Consider the following 21,813-nt stretch of genomic DNA (forward strand, 5'->3'; position numbering starts at 1 on the left):
CTCACCAGAAAACAAACGCTATCAAAGTGAAATGGAGAGCAGAAAAGGGGGATCGAGAAGTAAGAAGAGACGAAGGGGAAGAAGGAGGGGCTGCAGAAAAGTATATAGAAATCAGAAAAAGAAAAGAAAATTAAAAACAAACCTCATGGACATCACTGAGCCTGAATTCCCTGCTGAGGTGCAGAACATGAGAGCCCTGGAATGAGTGTATGTACAACTTGAGCCAAAGCTTAACTAGCCCGAGTGAGTCATATCCTTCCCATTTGATTCTAGTCCAAATGATGATGTAATGCTCTGGCCCTCTCTCTCTCTCTCTCTGCACTACCTCCCGCCTCCCTGCTCTCCTTTTTAGCTCAGTGCTGGTGAAGTCACCATTTAAATCTGGCAGAACTGAAGCAAAAACTTCAATGTAACCAAAACAGCCCCAGGCCAAGTTCCAGACGTACTGAGACTTGGTGGTGCAATTGCCATTGGAAACGGGTAAACAGAGAAAGAAACAGTGCCGCCTCAGAATGGCCAGAACAGCTGCCTGCGAAATCAGAGTAAAACCCGGGGAACTGGGCTGTCAGTGATTTACTGGTTTTGATCAGAAGATATTGTACACACAGAAATGCCCATGTGTTTCAGGACCTCAAGAAGGAGAAAGAGCAATTGGAGAAGGGAGGAGAAAGAAGAAAGGGAGACTAGGATGGCAGCAGAGAAAATTCTGTGTGTGTGTGTGTGTGGGGGGGGGGTGATCTTTTAGGGTGTAGGAGAATATAGGCATTTGCACTTGTATGACTTTGATTTATTATATCAGAGCAACTCCACTGACTTCAAGCTGTGTAAACCTGGCAAAAACTTGAAATCATGCCCCCCATTTTTGCAGGATAATTATGAGGCTCAGTTTGAGTTTCTTGGGCTGTCAGTGAATTGAAATGTGCAGGTGTTTGCTCTCCAGAGAATGCCAACTCTGCTTTATCTTAAAAAAAAAAAAAAAAAAAAAAACCTCAACCCCACCACCAAACCCTATATTATTCAGTCACACCATTGCACTGCCGCTATGCGTTCAGTCTTGAATTTAAAGATAATCTTCTGTTTTGAAACTTCCCCAAGTTTAAGAAATATTTCCTATACGTAGATGGACAATAGACTGGAATGGGTAACAATTGCTTAAAAAAAAAAAAGAATCTTTCAAGTGAAACTGTTCTAAGATGTAATATTATTGTGGTTTTATGATACAAATCTCTCTGACTTTAGCAGCTATATTACATAGGAGTGAAATACACAAGGTGTCTATCAGGGCAGCTTAATGTTTCTTTTTACTGTTTAACATTCAAACTTGCTTTTAATCAGAGGAGTAAAAACGTATCTCCATTGTAAAATGCAATGTTGGTGTTTTGTTTAAAAGTTACATTACATTTTCTATCAGATGTATTATCCCTTAAATATGCCAAAATGTGAAAACATATGTTACTGAACTACAGAAAAATCAGTATGACTTCCATTTAGAACACTGCAAGGATAACCAGAATGGGCCTTCTTTAATTGCAGGTCAAGAGAAAAATTTCAAAAGCAGCTCAGAAAACCTATACAAATAAAACAGAAAAAGCTGTTACTGACATTCAGGGTTGCCAGCCATGTCTACCTTTTCCATACATAACACTTCACTGGACTGCTCAGGGTAAATTTCAGTTTATAAAAGACTTGGTAGAGACACCCTGATCTTTCATAAAATCAGGTGAAAATGCAAAAGCTAATGATATTTTGTTCTTTTGGTTTTATTTTATAGCTAAATATTTTCTATTGCTTAGTAGCCTCTTGGCGATAAATTGCTCTTTGCAGTGGAATGATTGATCACTCCAGCTATTTAATGCCCCAGATGCTGCAAAGCAATAGAGATTATTGTCAAGTAACCAAATTTTCCTAGGATGCTGTTATGGCTATCAATGATCTTAAAGATGTACACTTCCAGGGGTCAATGCTGCTAATTTCAGCTTGGTTGGTTTCAGTCATGAATTTAAATTATTAATTCTCTGGGCGTATCAATGTAGGACGCAGGCAGGGTGAGAAAGGGAAAAAGCAGTGGTTTGTCCCACTCAAGTGGAAAAGCAGGCTGCCCTCCCGTGTGACATCCCCAATTGATATTGATGCTACAGCCACTCCGAGTGACACCTTTATCAAGCCAGGCAGCACTGAATTAGAGGTGATCAGCCATAATTATTACTGGCGCCACCGAAGCCTGTGGCTTGACGGCATCAGATGTGGTTGTTATAAAGTTTAGTCCATTGTGTCAGTGGCCTGTATAACTCATTTATGTCTGAATTACCAGCTATTGATTTTTTTTGTCATCTGTAATGTAATAAAATAAAAGTTAGATCATTCCTAAAGCTTTCTTTTAATTCCAGACCTTTCTGGTTGTTTTATTTTTAATCCCCATCCTTTTCTCTTTTCTTCTCCTTCCTCCTTTTAAAGAAAGCTATATTCATTTTCTGGTGAAATCACGACACCTCATCTTCCCCTCCTACTCCTCTTTTATTTTGTTTTCTTACACTTGTGGGTTACACTGCTTACCCTCATTATCTGCCTCTCAGTTATGCGACTGGGATTGCTAAAAACAAGAACTGGTTCCAAAGCAGATGCCAGAAGTTGAGCATCCCCCCCAACTTCTGAGGAATGTCTGAAACAGGCATGCTCTTGGAGGTTCAGGTAAGACAGGAGCTACCATCAAGGCAAATATTTACAGACAGAAAAACTGTTATACTGAGCAACTGTGTTATAGATCTCCCTGAACATGTACATATATCCAGTCCTACAGCCTTTACTCTTTACTAGTCCCATTAACTCCAATGGTATTATTCACAGGAATAAGGCCCATAGCTCTGCCATCCACTATAAGCAGAAAGTAACTGTAAGAGAAAATTCTGTTTGTCCAAATCAAACACAGACTTCACATTCCTCTGTATGGATATCTTCTTCTGTTAAAGGGAGTGACATATAGTAGTGCTAAGTGGTGCATTAAGCCATTGATATTACAGAAACGTCTCTGAAGGAAAAAGCTCCTTTAAATCAGTATTTTTTTAAAAAGAAATAGCATTGATTCAAACAGATTCTCATAAATTAAGATATTTCTCAAAGTGAACAGATAAGACTGGTATGGCCCGGACAGCACACAAAGATACTTAAGAAAAACCAGGGTGAATGTACATTTAAAGTCTCATTTTGAGAGGCAAACTGTTCACGCTTGAAAGGAATTTAAAAATGTTTGTACTTGTTGGTGGAAATGCAAAAGGTTCTTTCCATCGCAGGTATTTTCAAGTCCCATTGATTTTTTTTTCCTTACAGGAAACCCTGTTTTCCCATTTTCCTTCCTCTGACCAGTTAATGATAAAGAATATCCTGTACTCAGAGGAAATTCCACTCACATACAAAATCTGTCCCTTTTTATCTGTTTATTAGCCTCCTTTTCTTCTCCCTCCCCCCAATCTTGTCACTATCCTTATGTTTTCAGCAGTCAACTATTCTCAAGAATAGGTCTGCTGTGTGGGGAGTTGTGGGATGTTTTAATTCTAATGGGAGACTTCTTCAAAGCAGTGCCCAAGCCTATCCAGTAATGACTCTAGCTTAGCTGGCTAGCTCCGGAATGCTTACAACACCCTCCCTGCAGTGTATTTCATCCTGAGGGATGGGGTGGTGAGGCACAGCACAGCTGTTTGGTGTAACAAAAATGTACACATTCACTGTTTCTGCTAAAAGGATCCAGTCTGAACAACATCTGAATTTTGAGAGATCAGATCTCTAGGTTTATCTCAAAAGCAGCAATATTGAGAAAATTGCATGGACTGCTTGAACAGTGTGTGAAAATAGACTGAGAATGTGCTGGGTAAATCATTGGTTCTGAAAATAAATACATATGCATTGGCCTATCCACTATCTCAATGGCTCTGATCTTGTGCCTGTTTTTGAAATAATTGGCAATGGCACAACAGAGGCCCTCTATGTAGTATACATTTTGTAAAACTGTCTTTACTCTTTATTTTTGTATACGCTACTTGCTTTTTAATTGGCTTGATTGAGAACAATATTGTATAACAATTATTCTACATTGAGGAAAGTCCCTTTGTCATCCAGACATTATTTGCGTTTTTAAACCTAGATCCTTAAATTCCCTGTGGAATCAAAGGGGCCAGATAATTTCAGGGTTAAATAAGCTTTAATGACTATCACATGTACATAGCCTTAAACCTTGTATTAAAAAATATTTTTTTACAAAAGTGGCATCTCTTCCTTTTTAAATTTAAAATAATCATCCAGGTGGTTTCCTAAGGATTTCTTCGCAAATTGCTTCCAGTGAACCTTTTCAGTCACAGGCCACTGCAAACCCATGTGGTGTTATTCAGCGTTCGGTTCAACTTGGGTGTCCTGTGTTTTTATAGTGGACAGAGTCTGAGGGATAGACTGCCCAAGTGCCTATATTTAAGGCCTCGCTCTCACAAAGTGCTGAGTCCTCCAGCCCTAATCCAGGAAGGAGTTAAGCATGTGCTTAATTTAAGACCAAATGGACCCATTGAACTACTTAAAATCAAAATTCCACTCGGGGCAGGAGAATTTTCAATAGCACTTAGGACCATCAATTACTATTAATTTTCAATGGAACTTAGGTTCCTGAGTCACGTAGGTGCCTCTGAAAATTCCACCCTAAGTCTTTTGCTGGATAGGTATCAAAGCACTTGGGCACTTTCGAGAATGAGCCCTAGAAAAGGTAAAGCATGTCTCATTGTAAACTCACTAAACTGTTATGAAATTAAAAATTGCATAGCCAGAAATATCCTCAAACATCTAATATATCTGTATTGTAGGAAAATGGTTTGGACAAAATTCAACAAAAACCAAAATACTCTCTTTTATATTCGCTCTCTCAACACACCCACGCATACACACAAATTTAAAATCAATAAAGTGCTTGTGAAAGATGCAAGGTTGTTAGCCCTTGGGAGACCGATGTTTTTTAATAGTATACAAAATACGTACAACACAGGCACGAATGGCAGCAAAATTTCCCCACATTTCACCATGAATTTCAACCATGACCTTAAGGGACAACCTCTAGGGATGTAACAGTAGTTAAAGGCTCCTAGCCCATTCCATCCTTGCCCTCTCAGGTGAGATTAAGCCAGTTAATGACAACTGTGCTACAGTTTTTTGTGAGGTGGACATTTAACCGCTAGGAAACACAATGAAACCTCACCTACTCATTACACATAGGCCAGATAGCCTTGGGCCATCTTTAAGCTGGTGACCTGAAAGTGAAGAACTCTGTATCCAATTACCTATCATTGAGTCAGCCAGTCCAAGTAGCAAGCTATTCTGTTAGAACAATACTTACAACAAATAATCCAGCAATTCATGCAAAATAGTAACATTTTACATTTCTATAACACCTTGCACCCTGAAAGATGCCAAAGCATTCCACAGACTACACATTAAAAATAGAGAAATGTAATCACCTCTGACATGGAAGGTGGCAGCCAGCCAGCATACTGCTCAAGAACTTTGCCAGGGAAAACACCTACCATTTTAAAAATGCCAAAGTTCATGAAGAGCAAAGTGAGACCCAATTCTTCGCTCATTTACATCAGCATAATTCCACTGGGTTCAATGGAGTTACTTATTTACACCAGTGTATGTTAGTCTGTATTGAGAACCATAATTATTTCTATTTTCACTATAAGAAGATGTGTCACTGTTACATCAAATAGCTCAAGCTTGTATTTCATCTGAAATTACAAACAGGATATGTTTCCTCATGAAAGATGGTTGGCAGTTTTTTTAATGCCTTCTTTTTTCAGCTTTTTTAATAATAATAAAAAAAAGCCAATCTGCTGAAACCAAAACTGTTTGTGGAACAGGAACAGGTGTGATGACTTTTCAGAACTTTCAAAATGTTTAATGTCAACATTCTTTAAATGAAATAAAAAAACCTCTTGGAAATATTTGTAGGATGGGAAAACCATTTCCTGCCCAACTCGATTCTGCATCCCTTCCTACTGTACTTCAGACAAGAAGAGAACTGACATCAATTTAGGAAAGCCAAAATTGAAGTAATGCCTATAATGCAAGGCTGAGCTGGGGAACAAAGTGCAGGAGATCACGAATACCATAAAAGTGAGCATTGGATAACAGTTCAGATCAAACTCTAACATTAATTTTAGTCTTTCCGACTTTTTACTTATATGTTTTCTTTAACCTGCTGTTTTATTCCTTCAATCTGCAAAATAAAATAAGAATAATTTATATTCCTGTTTTTTTTTAAAAATCAGGGACTCCTGTTGTGGCATAGGGTGGAGGACAAATTCTGGAGCTCAGATATCTCTCACTTTGGCACTGTAAGTTCAAGGCACTGTCTATTAAAAGCACACCAGACTGCTAGCTTCTAAAAAAGTGCTGCCTTTGTTGGTAATTCATCTGGCCATTTATTATATCCTGCATGGGAATCAGGGATCATTAGCAAACATCTGCTGGATTCTAATATGGGCAAAATGAACCTTATTTCTATTTGAGGAGCCACAATTGTACAACCTTCCAATTAACAAATAGTTTTTAGAAAATATATGATAAATTTCAGCGTCAAAGGATTTTTTAAAAATACTTTTCAATTACAGGTCGAACCGCTCTAATCTGGCACTCTTGGGACCTGACTGGTGCTTTACCAGAGAATTTGCCAAACCACAGGAGGTCAATATTGTCTAACAGCATTACCTACACTTCTACTGCTTACTGGGCTCTTAGAAGATATTTGGTTTAAATTAGAGCTAAATAACAGCACAGAACACTGAGAGCCAGGACTATGAGGTGGCTGTAAACAAACTTTGTGGGACCGCAGGAAATTTGGCCACACCTATGATAAGTAGACATTTGGCTAACTAAAATCATGCTGGACCATGGATGTTGCCAGACCAGAGAGTGCCAGACTAGAGAGATTCAACCAGTATTAATTATTGAGAGTTTATATAGTGCCATAAATGCGCAAGAGCAAAACTCAGAATTAATTTGTATCAAACATTCCATGTGTAGGTATCATAGGGTATGTCTACAGTACCACCCTAGTTCGAACTAGGGTGGTAATGTAGGCAACCGGAGTTGCAAATGAAGCCCGGGATTTGAATTTCCCGGGCTTCATTTGCATAAAGCCAGGTGCCGCCATTTTTAAATGTAGGAGTACATTTTTAAAACGAGGAGTAACAGTAGTTCGGACTAGGAAGCCTAGTCCGAACTACCTAGTCCGTGCCGCGTGTAGCCGCGCGGCACGGAGTCCGCACTAGCAGACATTTAAAAATGGCGGCGCCCGGCTTTATGCAAATGAAGCCCGGGAAATTCAAATCCCGGGCTTCATTTGCAACTCCGGTTGCCTACATTACCACCCTAGTTCGAACTAGGGTAGTAGTGTAGACATACCCTTAGTTATAGCCTATATAGTTATAGTCTGTTACAGGACTTACCCACCCCCCCAAAGTCAGTGCTCTCCAATGTTAGAAAGGGCATTATAAAATGAGTCCATAATTGAAGTGTAACAATTTAAGCTCTCTGACTAATAAAACAAAAACTGTTAGCTAATAGAACATATTTTATTTTAATAAGGAATCCTAGCTTACACCTTACTTTATAATATGTGGGTAAAAATGAAGCCTAAGACCTGTGCACTGCTATTTGTGGTATATGTATCTGATATTTCATAGAATCATAGAACACCAGAACTGGAAAGGACCTTGAGAAGTCATCGAGTCCTGTCCCCTGCCCTCATGGCAGGACCCAGTACATTCTAGATCATCCCTGATAGATGTCTCTTAAATATCTCCAGAGATGGATATTCCACAACCTCCCTAGGCAACTTATTCCATTGTTTAACCACCCTGACAGTTAGGAAGTTTTCCCTAATGTCCAACCTAAACCTCCCGTGTTGCAGTTTAAGCCCATTACTTCTTAGCCTAATCTCAGAGACTAAGGAGAACAATTTTTCTCCCTCCTCCTTGTGACACCCTTTTAGATACCTGAAAAACACTATCATGTTCCTTCTCAGTCTTCTCCTTTCCAAACTAAACAAGCCAAATTCTTTCAGTTTTCCTTCATAGGTCATGTTCTCTAGACCTTTAATCATTCTTGGTGCTCTTCTCTTGACCTTCTACAATTTCTCCACATCTTTCTTGAAATGTGGTGCCCAGAACTGGACACAATACACTAATTGAGGCCTAATCAGCACTGAGTAGAGTGGAAGAATGTCTTGCTCACTCCTGTTAATGCATCACCTGTTTTGCAAAAGCATCACGCTATTGACTCATATTTAGCTTGTGGTCCACTATGATCCGTAGATCCCTTTCTGCAGTACTCCTTCCTTGATAGTCACTTCCCATTCTCTCTGAGACTGATTGTTCCTTCCTAAGTGAAGTTCTTTGCATTTGTCCTTATTAAACTTCATCCTAATTATCTAAGATCATTTCTCCAGTTTGTCCAGATCATTTTGAATTATGACTCTATCCTCCAAAGCAGTTGCAACCCCTCCCAGCTTGGTATCATCTGCAAACTTAATATGTGTATTCTTTATGTCAATATCTAAATCATTGATGAAGATATTGAACAGAAATTGTCCCAAAACAGACCCCTTCGGAACCCCACTTGTTATACCTTTCCAGCAGGATTGTGAACCATTAATAACTACTCTCTGAGAATGGTTATCCAGCCAGTTATTCACTATACTATTCAACCTTATAGTAGCCCCATCTAAGTTGTATTTTTCTAATTAATTGATAAGAAGGTCATGTGAGACCGTATCAAATGCCTTACTAAAGTCTAGGTATACTATGTTTACTGCTTCTCCCTTATCCACAAGACTCGTTATCCTATCAAAGAAAGCTAAAGAAAGAACATGATTTGTTCTTTACAAATCCATGCTGGCTGTTACCTGTCACCTTATTACCTTCCAGGTGTTTGCAGATGAATTCCTTAATTACTTGCTCCATTATCTTTCCTGGGTCAGCAGTTAAACTGACTGATCGGTACTTTCCTGGGTTGTTCTTATTTCAGTTTTTATAGATGGGCACTATATTTGCCCTTTTCCAGTCTTCTAGAATTTCTCCCGTCTTCCATGATTTTTCAAAGATAATAGCTAAAGGTTCAGATACCTCCTCTATCAGCTCCTTAAGTATTCTAGGATGCATTTCATCAGGCCCTGGTGACTTGCAGACATCTAACTTTTCTAAATGATTTTTAACTTGTTCTTTTTTAATTTTATCTTTTATTTTATCTTTAAATCTACCTCCTTCCCACTAGCATTCACTATGTTAGGCATTCCTTCATCATCAGATTTCTTGGTGAAGACCGAAACAAAGAAGTCATTAAGCATCTCTGCCATTTCCAAGTTTCCTGTTACTGTTTCTCCCTCCTCACTGACTAGTAGGCCTACCCTGACCTTGGCCTTCCTCTTGCTTCGAATATATTTATAGAATGTCTTCATGTTTCCCTTTATGTCTGTAGCTAGTTTGAGCTCGTTTTATGCCTTTGCCTTTCTAATCTTAACCCTGCATACCTGTATTGTTTGCTTATATTCATCCTTTGTAATTTGTCCTACTTTCCACTTTTTATATGACTCCTTTTTGAGTTTTAGATCGTGCAAGGTCTCCTGGTTAAGCCAAGGTGGTCTTTTGCCATATTTTCTATCTTTCCTACACAGTGGAATAACTTGCTTTTAGGCCCTTAATAATGTCCCTTTGAAAAACTGCCAGCTCTCTGCGGTTGTTTTTCCTCTTAGTCTTGATTCCCATGGGACCTTACCTACTAGCTCTCTGAGGGTATGTCTACACTACCCCGCTAGTTCGAAATGGCAGAGATGCTTAATGACTTCTTTGTTTCGGTCTTCACCAAGAAATCTGATGATGAAGGAATGCCTAACATAGTGAATGCTAGTGGGAAGGGGATAGATTTAAAGATAAAATAATAGCCTAGTTCGAACTACCTATTTCGTGCCGCGTGTAGCCGCGCGGCACGGGGTTCGAACGAGCGGGGATTTAAAAATGGCGGCGCCCCGCTTATGCAAATGAAGCCCGGGAAATTCAAATCCTGGGCTTCATTTGCAATTGCGGTATGCCTACATTACCCCGCTAGTCCGAACTAGCGGGGTAGTGTAGACATACCCATAGCTACCAGAATCCATCTTCCTGAATCCATTGTCTCTATTATTCTACCACATTTGTAGATATACAACCATCTGTGCATTTGTCCCGTGATCTTTTCTCAAACTGAAAAGAGTTCCACTATCACTAAGTTACATATTCAGGGGCCACGTTCTAGAATTAGCCCACCAACACTTTTGTCCAAGAGGCGAGGGTAGGGATGGAGAAAGATGAATATTCCCAACTTCCATAGTTTTAGCATGGCAAGTGGTAGCCATATTTTTAAAATACAGTTCATTCTAATACTGATATGAATAATTCAAATATTTAGGATTGAATATGGGGAAGATACATAAAGGTTACAGGCAGATTTCCATTTAAAAGATAGAAACCCAGAGAGACAGTGTATATGGACCTCCTTTTACTACTACGTAAAGTCTCAGTTATCCGACCTAAACAGGACCGGAGGATGGTCGGATAACCGGAAATGTCAAATAATACAGATGGCTCTGGCTTGTGGCGAGGCGGGGGCCCAGCGCGCTCTGGCCAAGGGGTGGGAGAAGAGCAGCACTGGCAGCAGCGGTGGCAGCTGGGGGGGGGGGCCTCCTAGGCAGGCTCCGCTCTTTGTTTCGGCAGCGGTTGGCACGCGTGCTGCCCCCTCCCCAGCAGATTCCAGATGCTGCATCCTCGTGGGGGGCTGTGTCCTCCCCCTTCCTCTTCCTCCCTCCTCCCCTGGGCAGCCCGGATGTGCCCAACGTCCTGGTGCTCCTGCCTCTCCTCAGCCCAGTGGCTGCGGTGGCCCCTTCCCTTCCTGCCTCGGCCCAGAGGGGTGGGCCCCCAACTTCCCCTTGCTCTGGCCAAGAGCCAGGCTCGCTCCGCATTGGGTTGGCTCCCTCCCTTCCCCCGCCCCAGCCTGAAAAGTTTTGGGAGAGGGTACGAAGACCGGGCCCACTCCTAAAAGCAGAGCCACTAATGCAGCAGGACAGCCAGGATCGGGCCCCGAGCGGGGCATGGGCCCAGCACACCTGAGCACCGGGTGAGCCCGCAGCGCAGGTGTGAGCTTCCCCAAGCGTGGGGTGGGGAGGTAAGGTTGCCGAGCCCGTGCTGCATGTGCCGGGCTGAGGGGAGCCCCCGCAGACCTGCCAACCAGAGCTCTTGCCTAGCCCTGGAAAAAGGGAACGCAAGGCCATTGCGGTGTGAAGTATCCCTGGAGCCCCTTTCCATCACGTGTCTGGCGGCACCGTCAGATAAAATGGAATGTCGGATAAGTGAAGGTTGGAAAATCGAGACTCTACTGTACTACTACTACTTCAAGCATCACAGAGAGAGAAAAAATGTCTTCATGTCTATTTTTTAGAGTTCAAAATAGTTAAAAGTTACACTGGTAATGTATATTTTCAAAGTTTCAGAAATATTTTTCTAGTACAATTTAATATGACCCTAGTTCAACAAGGCAATTAAGCACATACTTATCTTTGAGAATGTGAGCAGACCCACCGAATTCACTTTAAGCTAGGAACATGCTTAAGTATCTAGCGGAACCTGAGCCTTTCTTTCTCCTAATATCACAGGGTAGCTTCCCCAACATAGACTGAATTTCTGGTGCAGCACACTGTAGCTAACAGATTATATACAGTGAACATTTATAAAAATCAATAGCAACACAGGAGAAATAGATTGAAAGACCAAAGCTCCTTCCCCTTAAGACATCAGGCACTGAAACAGTTTGGAGCACTAGCAGAGCCTGTTTCTTATGCATTGGCCTACTGATAGCCTGGAACTTCCCTCAAAGGACTAAGGTCTGTAAACAATATTTTAGACCATTTAAAATAATAAAATAAAGGCACTCTGATCACTATGTAAATAGAAAAATACAGGTGTTCACCGATTGGCTTCACCAGTTTACCACCCCTCAGAGGAATTCTACATCTGTATTCCAATGAACTCAGAAGCCCTCCCTGGCACTGTCAGGCCATTTTGCTCTAATTACATTTGTTACTTCACATGGATCATTATCAGCTTGCAAAATCTGGGGGATCACTGAAAGGGATTTCAGGAATGCCACAGTAAAAAGGGACACCTTGCTGATGCCGTGATCTGTGATATCCATTCTATCTGCTCTTACTTTCACAGGAAATCCAATCCTGGATGCTGCTGATCATCCTCCCCTATATGACGTGGATGTGTATATGAACTATCTGGTGGTCTTACATGTGTGGATAACTATGTAGGTGAAGTACCTGACTGAAAAAATTCTTCACTCCCATCAACATTCAGGTTGTCAAATACCAAAAAATTCACCTGTTATGATCAACCTGTTTATAAATCGTGTGCTAATGCAAGCTATCAAGACCGAGCTTATTTAGGGTCAAACAAAAGTGATTAGACACATTTTTTTTAAAAAATGAATAAATGTGTTAGCAGATTTAAATGCTCAACAAGCCAGTTACATCATACTACACAGTAAAAATGAATTCAGTGTAACCAAGGAAACTGGTTTTGCTAAACAACAACAAAAATCCCTTCATTTAAATCTAAATTCACACCAAATAGAAGTTTAGTTTAATCTCACTTTACAGAAATCTGACACTGTAATCCCAGAGCGGCTGTTGAGACTGGCTGGGGTGTTTTTGTTGTCAGTTCTTAGGGCAAAAAACGGCAGTAGAGCTGTCTCAGATGAGGGCCCCTTGCTTTTCAAATACACTATTCTTGGAGGCTGGCCAAGGCCCCAAAGTTTGGCAAGCTTCAGAGCACAATCTTCTAAAGCCAATTTTATCCTATTTAGTGTTTGGTCGATGGTCTTTTTTTTATATTCACTTTTGGCATGACTTGTTTTAATTGTATTTTGTTTGTTTTCATTTAGCTTGGGTTATCAATTTAGGTTACTCTGTATCTCCTCAGACTTCATGATATGCCACTGATAGCCATGATGGTGGTAGACTAATGATCACTTGCCTAGTACAGCTTGTGTGATTCATGTCCTTCTGTGTTTTGAGGGGGCCAAACTATGAAATCATTCTTCAGTTTGCACTGACTCCTTACTTGGGTAAGATTTTCATGAGGCTGACGCTGAGAAATGCTGAGCATTAAATGCAATAGGATTGTAAATGCTCAGAAGCTGCTGAACAACACTGAGGATTTAACAAATGGGAGTTTTATCTGGTGTCTTTGAAAAAACTGAAAAGTCTTCAGAATTGGGCTATGTGGAAACATGTATATATACACACCCAAAATACTATAACAGTAATAATGGCAGAAACCATTATCATTAAGGTTACATCCTCATTTATATTCAAAGTTTTTCCCAAAATGTTTACCTTTTAGGAGCTGCAGTGTTGTAGCCCTGTTGGTTCCAGGATATGAGAAAGAAAAGGTGGCAAGGTAGCTTCTTAAACCAACTTCCGAAAGAGACAAGCATTCAAGCTCCACAAAGCTCTTCTCTGGTTCTCACTGTCACCAACAGAAGCTGGTTCAACAAAATATATTGCCTCACCCACCTTTTATGATGAAATGTCCCCACATTTGGTCTTTGCATACTGTGAATATTTCTATAAATATTTTGCTAAAACTGTTTTGAGTACAATTGTGGAAAAATAAACACTTTTGACAATTAAGAAAAAATCTTGAGCTTTTTTATTTTAAACTGTTCTATGCCCAGAAACCTTGAGAGTTGAACTTTGTCATGGAACTAGCTCACAACAACAAGTGGTCCTGAGGGCAGTGGTGAAAATTAATTTTGATTTGTGAGCCTTTCATAATCTTGTTCCACCCATACAGAATATGTTCTGCACATGTTTTCTCACTAAGCATATAAAACATGCAGCTGAGAAAGGCCATCCTGCACATTCACGTTGGCAAACTTAGATAGCCCCTGTGAATCTTTGGTGGATAACCAAGAAAGGTTTTTAAGATGAACAAATGGTTGAGGGAGCAGGGATCTTGCACACTTTGCGAAGTGCACAGGAAGGAGGCCTGCTTTGAAACATGCTAGGAGCTCAGCTTGTAAGGGTTATAAGAGACATTCTCTTAAAGTACTTTTTGTTAACACATATATATTATTAAGGCATCCACAACGGATTTTGGATTCTGTGCTGTGGAGGCAGGGGGGCTTCCATTGTCCTGGGCAAGATGCTGGGGACGTCTCTGCACTCTGGAAGAAGTGAAGCCTTGGGAGAAAGGGACTGGGGCAGCCAGCTATCAGCATCACCTAGAGTGTGCTGCGCTGCTGGCCCCTTCCCCCTCAGCCAGTCCTCAGAGCCTCACGGGTGCACCGCAAGATGGCTCAGCCGCAATTTAAAGGGCCTGTGGTTTCACTGCTCCTGCGGTAGCAGTGGAAGTGGCCAGGAGCCCTGGGCCCTGTTGAATCACCAGGCACCAGGGCAACTGCCATCTCCTGTTGACGGGTCAGTGTGCAGGGGCGGGGGCAAAAGTGGCTTTAAGATGTCAGTGTGTCCTTTTGAATCTGGGCTGCTGAATGGGTCAGCACTTTTGCAACTCACATACCTAATTCAGGGAAACCCTTTCAGAGCTGCTGATGGAGGTTAGGTCCATCAATGGCTATTAGCCAGGAAGGGTAGGAATGGTGTCCCTAGCCTCTGTTTCTCTGGAGGTGGGTGACAGGGGAGGGATCACATGAGGATTACCAGTTGTGTTCCCTCCCTCTGGGGCATCTGGTATTGGCCACTGTCGGCAGACAGGATACTGGGCTGGATGGACCGTTGGTCTGACCCAGTATGTCCGTTCTTATTTTCCTATGTACTCCACAGCCTGTAACACCATAAAATCTCTGTAGTACTGTGCTCAGTGCTAGAGTTCCTCTTTAACACATCAGAGTGGCCTATAACGGCCTCAACAGAATACAGAATCTGTCCTTCAGAATCTGTCCTCATACTCTAAACCTAAGCGACCCATACTGTCAAAGAGTTCCTCTATATATACATCTTGCCTCCTAAAGTTTCAGACTGGTAGCCATATTAGTCTTAACTAGGAAAACTTAAAAAACAACAAATATGCTTGCAGAACCTTAGAGACTAATACAAAATGTAGATGGTATCATGAGTGTTTGTGGGCACAAGTTTTCCCATCTTACCTCCTAGTTCAGAGTTTCTTAAACTTTTTAAGACCGAGGAACACCAAACAATAAAAAATTTTCATGAGGAACACCAAGGATTTTTTGTTGAGAAAAAAAAAGGGGGGGAGGGGAGTTACTGACCAAAAAAAAAAAAAAAATTGCCTGCCCCTTTAAGGGCGGCCATTTTGAACTCTGTTGCTCTCCACGATGTCCCTCCGACTGCCTCGTGGCACACCAGTGTGCCGCGGAACACAGTTTAAGAAACACTGTCCTAGTCCATCCAAAACACAGTTGCTAAAATTATCTTCTTCATGCATACTGCTCCCCTTTGCCTACTGTATCAATGTTAAATTTCCTCTTCTCATCCATCCTATACAACAAGTATGTGCCTTCCCTCTGCCAAAATTGCCAATCTTTGATGGCTCATTTGTGCCCTTTTCCTATATGAAAATCTCTCAACACAGTTTACTAAGCCACTAACATCTCCTCTTTCAGTCCCCACAAAACTTGTATCTTTCATGGTGCTTAGAAGCAGTGAAATAAAAAGCAGAAAACCAAAATGACCTTCCAAGTAATCCTCTCCACTAGGCTATTGTTCATACATGTACACATATGCATGTGAGCGCACACTTTGCCATTGCTTTCATTCCTGATTCATAATTATTATTATGAAACTTGGATTTTTTTTTCCTCCAAATGAATCTGTTCTTGATTAGTTGTCCTTTTAATGAAATTCCACAGTTAGGAAATAATGAGACCTGGTATGTCTTTGAGACCCCTCAAAGATCTTGTGTTTGGGATGTCACAAATAAGATGGGTACAGATGGGAGACCGGCACATATGACAAAAGAAATTATAAAAAACAAAGAGCTTCTTTCACAAAAATTGGCCATAATGAATAAGGAAAGATGCTTCAGCAATACATGATTTACAATCCACGTTGTTGCTAAAAATGTTTTTCAAATATTTACCACCAGGTGCCAGCAGCTCTTTAGTGCTTTTTATTTTCTATTTCTGTTATACACATTCAAAATAGTGCCATAGATGGGGAATTCAAAAAGGGAGTAAAATGTAGGGATGAGAAGAAACTTGAACAAAGCAAGATCCTATATTCTCATGCAAATACCCTTACTAACAAAGAGAAAGAAAATTCAGGCCTGATTTACAGTTTTTGTACCAGTATAACTGTTAATTAAGTGTCTAATTTCTTTAATTGAACTAGTTAAATCATTATAACATGCAGTGTGGATATATTTATAATGGGCTATAGCTGCCTACTATGGATAGAATATATACTCTTTCTCATAATGGAATAAGACAGTGGTCACCAACGAGTAGTTTGGGATCTACCGGTAGATCTTGGCACCTCTGACAGGTGATCCTAACTGGTTTGGCCAGGAAGCTATCAAGTGCTGGCTCTGCAGTTGCCCCTGCACCCACTGTCACGATGGTTCTGCCCTTTGCCTTGGAGCTGCTCCCCCTCTTTCCCCCCAGGAGCCTCCTGCTTGCTGTGCAGGGTGTGGGAGGGACAGGAAGGGGGGCGTTGATGTCAGGGTGTCATTCCTTCCCCCCCCCCCCCCCCGCTCCTGTACTCTCTCTCCACACAGAGAGAAGGGGATGGAGGGAGCTTGGCAATGCAAATCTCTGTCACTCTCACTCACTGTGTGTGTGTCTGTCATTTTCACAAACACACGTGGCGCTCCCCTCTCATCTCCTGACCCAACACATATGTGGGGTGTTGTTGTTGTTACTACTTGTATTGATTGCAAAGTGGGTTATTGGACTGAGCTATACCAGTAGAAACCACCTTTTTATCAGTATAATTGCATCTATACTAGGATGATTGTACCACTTTTACTACACCAGTATAGTTAATGCTATATAACTTGTGTGTGTTTAGACAAGACCTGAGAGGGCCTGGACTAGGAAAATTGGGTGTATTTTGCAAATATGTTAGCTAACAAGTGTTAATTAATATGTTCTCAAACACCAGTTAGTATCTCCTGTAGACAAATACAAGTTGTTCTTAAATATACATTAGCTGCACATGATCAGCCCTGGTGCCCTTTCCTGATCAAATTAAGCAACATACCAGTGAAGATTTATCAGTGTTTGTTTACAAAGATCAAAAGCAGATTTTCAAAAGTTACATCAAAACAGTTAGTCCTAAACCAACAAGACTTAAAAGGAACTTTTTTATATATGTTGAATCACATATCTGTAATGCAAAAAGTTATTATAGAACATAGTCTTAAACTTCCAAAATGTGCACTCTTAAATTAAGGTTTTTTTTAAACAAGTCATAAAGTAATTTACAAATAAAATATACTGAACTCATTTCAGACATTTGATGCAATACTGTCTCCGTTCATAGATGTATCTAAGGGTGTGTCTACACTACTGAGTTTTGTCGACAAAAGTGGACTTTTGTCGACAAAACTATACCAGCGTCTACACTACCGCTGAGTTCTGTTGACATAACGTCGACAGAACTCAGCAGTTTTGTCGACGCTGGTATACCTCATTTTACGAGGCATAACACCTTCTGTCGACAGAGTTCTGTCGACAGAAGGTGTTATTGCCTGTAGGGTTGCGTCTAGACTACAGGGTTCTGTCGACAAAGCAGCTTGCTTTGTCGACAGAACTCAATGTGTCTGGACGCTCTTTGTCGACAGAAGTTTTGTCGACAGATACTGTCGACAAAACTTCTGTCGACAAAACGCGGTAGTCTAGACGTACCCTAAGTATCCGCAGTGGATAATATGATTAGCAGCCATACCAGCCTCAGGTTGTGATCTGCTTTGATCTCCTAAACTAAAAAGAGTTGATCTTGGTTAACATTTAGATGGGAGACTGCCATTGAAATCCCAGAGTGCTGCAGGAAGTGGTGTTGGTGGAACACTTCCATTTTAGTCAGTTTTGAATGAAAACCTACCCTGGAAATTTTGGTAGATACTATGTAATTACCCAAATGGGATTTTGGGCAGGACACTGGGGTGGAGGGTGGTCATCTGTCATACACACACGATTTGTTAGAGTTACAGAGTGTTCTGCATTTTTTTAAAGTCATGGCTGCTCTACAGAACTGCTTTACCTTATATTTAAAAAGAATTAATTTCTAGCCCTTTTAATTGAAAAAACACTGTTCCAAATGGAAACCAAGTGTTACCAATGTAGCTTTATCTTTCTGAGTCCTACCAACAACAAGTGCTTCTCCTCAGCACTACTTTATTTGATATAAAACGTGTTTAGAGCTATAAAGCCATGTAAATCATGAGGCTGTATACATTTATTTTATCAAAGCAAGCACAGTATCATTTTAGTACAAATTATAGCAATATTTTATGTTTTGGATTTTTCCCATTTCCATTAAGTTTTTCATACAAAAAACTGTATGATTTGATATATTTGGAAAAAATGTGCTATGACTTTTAGAATAATTTTACCTAAAATTGTAATTTTTGCATTTTTGGGCATGACAAAGCCCTCAATTTTTGCCATTTTTTTCGTGATAAACAGTAAGAGACAACCACAACTAGAATCATAGAGATGTAGGACTAAAAGGGATTGATAAGTCATCTAGTCCAGTCTCCCATGCTGAGGCAGGACTGATTATTAGCTAAGCCATCTCTATCATGTGTTTATCTAACTTGTTCTTAAAAACCTTCAATGATAGAAATTCCACAACAGTCCCAGGTCATTTGTTCCAAAGTGCTCAACTGGGAAGCCCTTACGGTTAGGAAATTTTTCCTAATGCAGGGCTACTCAACTTTGGAAGCCCCGGGGGCCACAATGATACTTGGAGCACATGCTGAGGGCCGCAACATAAGTGTGGTTGCATATACATACAAATATATATGCAAATAGCTTCTTTCACACTGACAGGCATGAATAGAAAGATTAAGGCAAGACTACACAACACACAGGCCCCATTTAAGTCAGTTCTGCTGATATTAATAAAATGCAATATTTACCCGATTTCCACCCATATGACAACACTTTTAATGAGCAAAGACAGTCCAGGAATTTAACTACTAAAATGCATATTAACAGAAGACCATTATATTGACTACTTTTTTGTTTTGGTTCCCACACGCAGGTCGCGTGTTGAGCCCCGGGTAAACCCAAACTGCAGCACGGGCTGCAAACAATCAGGCCGCGTACCACATGTGGCCCACAGACCACATGTTGACTAGCCCTGGCTTAACATGTAACCTAAATCTCCCTTGCAGCAATTTAAACCCATTACTTCTTGTCCTATCTGCAGAGAATAATGAGAATAATTTATCACCTTTTTCTTCATAACAACCTTTTACTTTTTTAAAGATTGTTATCACGTCCCTCCACTTCTCTCCTAATCTCCTCTTCTCCAGACTAAACAAACCCAGTCTTTTCAATCTTTCCTTGCAGGTCATGTTTTCTAGACCTTTATTCATTTTTGTTGCTCTCTTCTGGACTTTCTCCAATTTGTCCACCTCTTTCCCAAAGTGTGGTGCCCAGAACTGGACTCAGTACTCTGGCTGAGGCTTTATCATTGCTGAGTAAAGTGAAAGAATTACTTCTCATGTCCTGCTTAAAATACTTCTGCTAATATATACTCAGGGCTGGCCTTACCATGAGGCGAACTGAGGCAGCCGCCTCAGGTGCAGACTGTGGGGGGGCGCCACTAGGACCCAGAGTGTAGAAAACTGTGTCTGCTGCTGGTGCATAAGTATTCACACTCCTCTAGATGAACAGAGATGGTGGAGTGCTCTGCTGGAGAAAGGAGGGCACAAGAGACATAACAGGCAGGCAGGAGAAAAGGTGGCATGGGAGCATCGTTTGAACTCCCCGCCTCAGGTGCCAAAATGTTGTGGGCCGGCCCTGTATATACTACAACCCTGTTTTCTTTTTTTGCCAAGAGTATTATACAGTTGACTCCTATTTAGTATTTGACCCAGATCCTTTTCTGAGGTCCTCCTTCCTAGGCATTCATTTCCCATTTTGTATGTGTGCAACTTATTATTCCATCTCAAGTGGAGTACTTTGCATGTATCCCTTATCCCATTTATTTCTCAACATCATTTGACATTTTAAACTAATTTTGAACAAATATATGTCACAGGTGAGGGGGAATTTAGCTCTGCAGCTCGTCCAAAAGGCATGGCCGCCAGTTGAGCAAACAATATAGCAGGTATCAGATTAGTACTGATGAAGAATAAAAGCATGCTACCTACTAAATTAACCAGCTAGAACACATTGGAGCATCCCCATCCAACTACAAACCAGGCTCAATCCTATTTAAGTTTATAAAATCTCACAAATCCCAGTCTGAGGAGGTACAGCTCCAAGCCACACTAGGCACTTCAACATCTTGATGCAGCAAACATTTGAATACATACTTAATTCCCATTAGAACAAGGTGAAAACATTTGGAGGAAACTTTTTTTCAGAAAAAAAATACAGATTTGGCAGCACTAATGTTTCATGAATTTTTGTTATTTTTACTGAATAGTTCTTTTTAGAAATGAGACTGCCCCATGAATAAAAAACCGAAAATGCTTAATTTTGCCAATTCCTGAACAAAACATGCTGGTCTTTTCCTTTGAAACGCCTTTCCATTGATTTTATTTTATTTTATTAATTATTAAAAATGCTTAAAATTCAAATGTTGTTTTTTTTTGGGTCAAACAAAACATTTAGGTTTGATCCAAAATTAACTTTAAATTTTTTTTTATACTTCCCAGGCTTGCTAGCAACCCCCAAAATCCATTATTCAACTACAGTTTGGTTTGGCACCTTTGGGACCTGACTGGTCCTGAACAAGAGAATTTGCCAGACATGGCGATGTCTCCTGACACCAACTCCCAAGGTTATCACTTGCTGCTAGCAGGCTGCCAAGCAGGCATCCTGCCTTGCCCTCCCTCACCCCCAGTCTTGCTGGGCAGCTGCTGTGGGACTCTGACCCTGACCCTGTGCTCCAGGGGACTTCTGCAGGGTTGCGGCCTTGGCCCCATAGTGGGCTGCTGTAGGGCTCTGGCCCCACACTGCTGAGGGGCTCGACTTTAGCCCCACACTCCTAGGGGCTACTGCAGTGCCACAACCCCACGCTCCAGGAAGCTGACGGAGGACTCCGATCCCACGCTGCCATGTGGCTCCACCACAGCCATGAGCTCCCAGGGACTGTCACTCGGGCTCAGCCCCATGCTGCCCCCAGCCGGGCTGCTGACCCTATTGCCCCAGCCCCGGCCGGCCGTCCTGCCCTTAGGCTCCCAGTTTTCTGGTCCAGGAGCATCCATGATCCTGCTGGACGATGGATGTTGCTGGACAGAGTATGCTGGTTTTTTGGAGGTACAATCTGTAGCTCTCCTTATAATCTAAGCATCACTTTTTACTCTTTCTAGATTCTTTTGTGCATTTGGAAGGCAGCAACTCATAAAGCTTCCAGTTTAGCTCAAGTACATACCCTGGGAGGCAATTAACTTTATACTTAGAGCACTAAAATATACTGCTTGGCAAATCACATACCTAACAGCTTCCTAAATGTTTAAATTTGTCATGCCCTGCCTTTCTTTCTTCCTCTCCACATGCACAAACACACACAAACAGCAAGCTAGACTG

General features: G+C 41.1%; 1 protein-coding gene across 8 annotated transcripts in view; it reads right to left on the reverse strand.

Annotated features, from left to right (window-relative positions):
* Positions 1 to 21,813, reverse strand: part of CREB5 (cAMP responsive element binding protein 5) — a 369,817-nt gene that overhangs the window by 137,409 nt on the left and 210,595 nt on the right. Inside the window, exon 1 of one of the 8 annotated variants that reach the window (XM_006133221.5) lies at positions 143 to 695. The exons of the other annotated variants lie outside the window; for them this stretch is intronic. Coding sequence (XP_006133283.1) covers positions 143 to 189 — 47 coding nt within the window. The 5' untranslated portion in view covers positions 190 to 695. Of the gene's footprint in view, positions 1 to 142; positions 696 to 21,813 lie in introns of those variants that run through there. 8 annotated transcript variants of the gene reach the window in all.

Source organism: Pelodiscus sinensis, chromosome 2, assembly GCF_052426305.1.
Source record: "Pelodiscus sinensis isolate ZL-2025 chromosome 2, ASM5242630v1, whole genome shotgun sequence".
Lineage (NCBI taxonomy): Eukaryota > Metazoa > Chordata > Testudines > Trionychidae > Pelodiscus > Pelodiscus sinensis.